This window comes from Limulus polyphemus, unplaced genomic scaffold (genome assembly GCF_000517525.1).
Source record: "Limulus polyphemus unplaced genomic scaffold, Limulus_polyphemus-2.1.2 Scaffold12581, whole genome shotgun sequence".
In the NCBI taxonomy this organism is placed as follows: domain Eukaryota; kingdom Metazoa; phylum Arthropoda; class Merostomata; order Xiphosura; family Limulidae; genus Limulus; species Limulus polyphemus.
The window spans coordinates 6157-9873 of record NW_013678191.1 but is presented as its reverse complement, the minus strand read 5'-3'; the positions used below and the strand labels follow the sequence as shown (position 1 = coordinate 9873).

Genomic DNA, 3717 nt, shown 5'->3' with positions numbered 1-3717 from the left:
ACTGTATAGTATTGTAAAGTTCTGATGACCTATTGAGGAGATATTTAAAATACTATTTTGATGAACAATCTGAGCCATCCCTACATAGGCAATGCTACTGCCTTCCTGATAAATTTCTCAAACTCACACCTAAAATGATTTAAACAATGTCACGTTTCTTCCATGTGCTTTCCAAAAATATCATATTGAAATAATTTCTGATGTTATAAAAAACCATTAAAAAATTAAACTACTCATTATTTTACTCCATGCTATAAAGATATCCCATTTTGTGAGATTAACACCCTTGGGTATTTGAAAAGATTAATACCACAAAACATGATATGTAATGGATAAGTTTTCAGGGATGTTACTATATCTGCTGGCCAAGATTAATACTACAAAACATGAGATGTAGTTTTCAGGGATGTTACTATATCTGCTGGCCAAGATTAATACTACAAAACATGAGATGTAGTTTTCAGGGATGTTACTATATCTGCTGGCCAAGATTAATACCACAAAACATGAGATGTAATGGATAAGTTTTCAGGGATGTTACTATACCTGCTGGCCAAGATTAATACTACAAAACATGAGATGTAGTTTTCAGGGATGTTACTATATCTGCTGGCCAAGATTAATACTACAAAACATGAGATGTAGTTTCCAGGGATGTTACTATACCTGCTGGCCAAGATTAATACTACAAAACATGAGATGTAGTTTTCAGGGATGTTACTATATCTGCTGGCCAAGATTAATACTACAAAACATGAGATGTAGTTTTCAGGGATGTTACTATATCTGCTGGTCAAGATTAATACCACAAAACATGAGATGTAATGGATAAGTTTTCAGGGATGTTACTATATCTGCTGGTCAAGATTAATACTACAAAACATGAGATGTAATGGATAAGTTTTCAGGGATGTTACTATATCTGCTGGCCAAAATATTCATTTTTGTGCACTTATGAAATAAAATAGTAATTATTTCTTATAAAGAAACTTTTTGCAATTTTTAAATTCAAATTGAAAAATGTTTTCAGATAACAGTATCATAATATTTGCAGGCCTTTATTGATAAAACTTATTTTCTTTAACAATGTATACTAAACATTTACTATCTAAAGATAACTAAAATAAGGCTCTCACTAGACAAAAACCATACAACTCACAAGTCAAAAAATAAATTATTTAAGGCATACCTTTACAGTGCAGGCAACTTCAACATCTGTATTTCACAGACATATTCAGTAATATATCTTTTCTTCAGTATAACATTATAGGCTGTAAATTTACATTAACATTTTTATACAACCATCAAATAAAGTATCCACGAAGTGTATCAAATACAATAAAAAGCTACTGAAACAATACTAAGATATTTATAGATTTTCAAGGCAGTCCAATTATGTTGTGATTCTTCCATAGCCATTCTTGGTACTTATTTAACATGTGATCTGTTGGCTTCACCTATGAAAAATGAAAAATTTCTACTTACGATTCATATATATAAAGTCGACATATTAAAGAGTTCATCCTTTATTAATATGATTACATAATTAAAAATAAGTTTGTTATTTATGAAATAATGTACATGAAAACTTAAATAGTCTATTGTTTTCTTTTCTAAATCACTATTAAAAACGCTTTAGAAAGATGTTTGAAACAAAGAAACGTTTTTCAAAACTGTTAGTAAATAAAAGGTGCATTACAATGAGTCAGTAATTAAACTGTGTTAGTAATATTATAAAACCAATTTTGACCAGATATTCATATAGATAATAAATAACTAATACAAGTAATTTTGTTTTATTTAATAAATCCAACATTAAATATATACTTTTGTAGCAAGGAAAAGCCTAGGTGAAGTTTTTATCAACAGAAAATAATTTGGCAAAAAAAAGTGATTAATTAGAACTTGAATTTTATGCAAATCTATTTGTTTACACATTAACACATGTATGCCATGAATATTTTTAGATGCAACTGTAACAGTGTATGAAAAATGATTACATGTACATGCTGTTGAAAGTGTTACAGAGAACAAAATAAACAAGATAATTTTCTTCTTGAAACTTTTTACAGAAATCTGTTATCAAAATAAAATACTGTTTTAGCCTTTTAGTACTATTGTTTTTGGAAAATGGGACACCTTTTGTGTACTTTTATGATCATATATGCAAAGTACTAAAAGACTGGTAAGAATCTGCTGACAGAAAAGTATTTTGTTAGTTACTTTTCCTCTACTAATTTTAACTGTAAAATAATGCAAAAAATTACAAATAACTTAGAAGGTGAAATTAAGTAAGAAACATTTTAAGATTTAACTTCAATAAAAGAGGTCATTTTTACAAAATATATCTAAGCTTATGACAATATTTCTGTAGAAGGTTTTCTACAAATGTAAATGTGTAATGATCTACCTACTTTTTTCCATTCTTTAACACAAAATATTCGGTACGAGTCATTGCCATATTTGCCAATCCCATAAAGTTCTATAGGATATGTCCACTCTTTGGTTAGATATTCCTCTAAAAAATACATAGGGTGTTTAGCTGGTCATGCAAGTTAAGACAAAGAATTCTAAATCCAGCAGTTTCATCAGCATTCAATTAAAAAAACAAGAAACAAATAAAAGCAAATTATAATGTATAACGCTCATTCATAAAAGGAATAAAAATGCAAATAACTATTTTCATAATTTTACCCAAATTGCTTATTTTACATTATTTCATTATAAAAAAAGTCAGAACACTACAAAATTGTAAAACAGGTACATAAAAATTTCTAGACCAGCATGTATCATGAATTTGTACAACTGAGTTAACAAGCTTAGAAAGTGATGTGAATATTTTCCATGCAAGTTAATAATAAATTTATAAAACAGTTCAATATTATATATTTTATTTCCTAGTAATTCATTAATTACTGTCTTATAGTGTAATTAAGATAAACTACAGTATTTTTAAAAGTTTCTTGAACATAAAAATGATTTCATTGTTCTTGTAACTTTACAAATTTACATTCAACAAACTATTATATTTTTATTCAACAGAGAAAATAAAAATAACTAAATTTCAGTATTGAACAAGTATCAAATATACAATTTACTTTTAATGATTACTTTAAATATGACTAACAAATGTAATATAGAAAATATTACTTTAATAAGATAGATGTAAAATCTCAAATTTAAGTTATTCAATATTAAAAAACAGGATAAACAAATGTAATTTTCGGGTGATAGTACACTTTGATCTATAATATGGTAAGAAACAATTCTAAAACGTTTTAAAACAGCAGGTAAATCTAAAAACGTTCATCACAATAGAAGATTTCAAATGGTCTAACATATCAAATTTATATTATTTTACTTTCTCAAGTGGAATACTGCTACAGGTCATTAAAGTATTTAAATTACTAAGAGGAACACAATTATAATTTTTAAAGGTTTTATTTGCCCACAACGAACACTGCATAGGTGTTTAAAATGTTATACTTACTATGAGAGAATACTCCTGTAGGCCATTAAGGAACATACAGGAGTATGCTGTTATGGTAAGTATATTTTAAAGACCTATGTAGTGTTCTACATAGGCAAGTAAAACCATTAAGGAATTTTACTTGCCTATGTAGAACACTACATAGGTCTTTAAAATATACTTACCATAACAGCATACTCCTGTATGTCATTAAAGAATTTTACTTGCCTATGTAGAACACTACATAG

The 3717-nt window shown here is 27.4% G+C and overlaps 1 protein-coding gene across 1 annotated transcript in view; it reads right to left on the bottom strand.

Annotated features, from left to right (window-relative positions):
- Positions 1–1023: 1023 nt before the first annotated feature.
- The window catches only part of LOC106477028 (methyl-CpG-binding domain protein 4-like), a 5904-nt gene continuing 3210 nt past the window's right edge, over positions 1024–3717 (bottom strand). Inside the window, exons 4-5 of the mRNA XM_013937635.2 lie at positions 2415–2518; positions 1024–1457 (exon numbers count right to left, since the gene is read on the bottom strand). Coding sequence (XP_013793089.1) covers positions 1380–1457; positions 2415–2518 — 182 coding nt within the window. The 3' untranslated portion in view covers positions 1024–1379. The remainder of the gene's footprint in view (positions 1458–2414; positions 2519–3717) is intronic.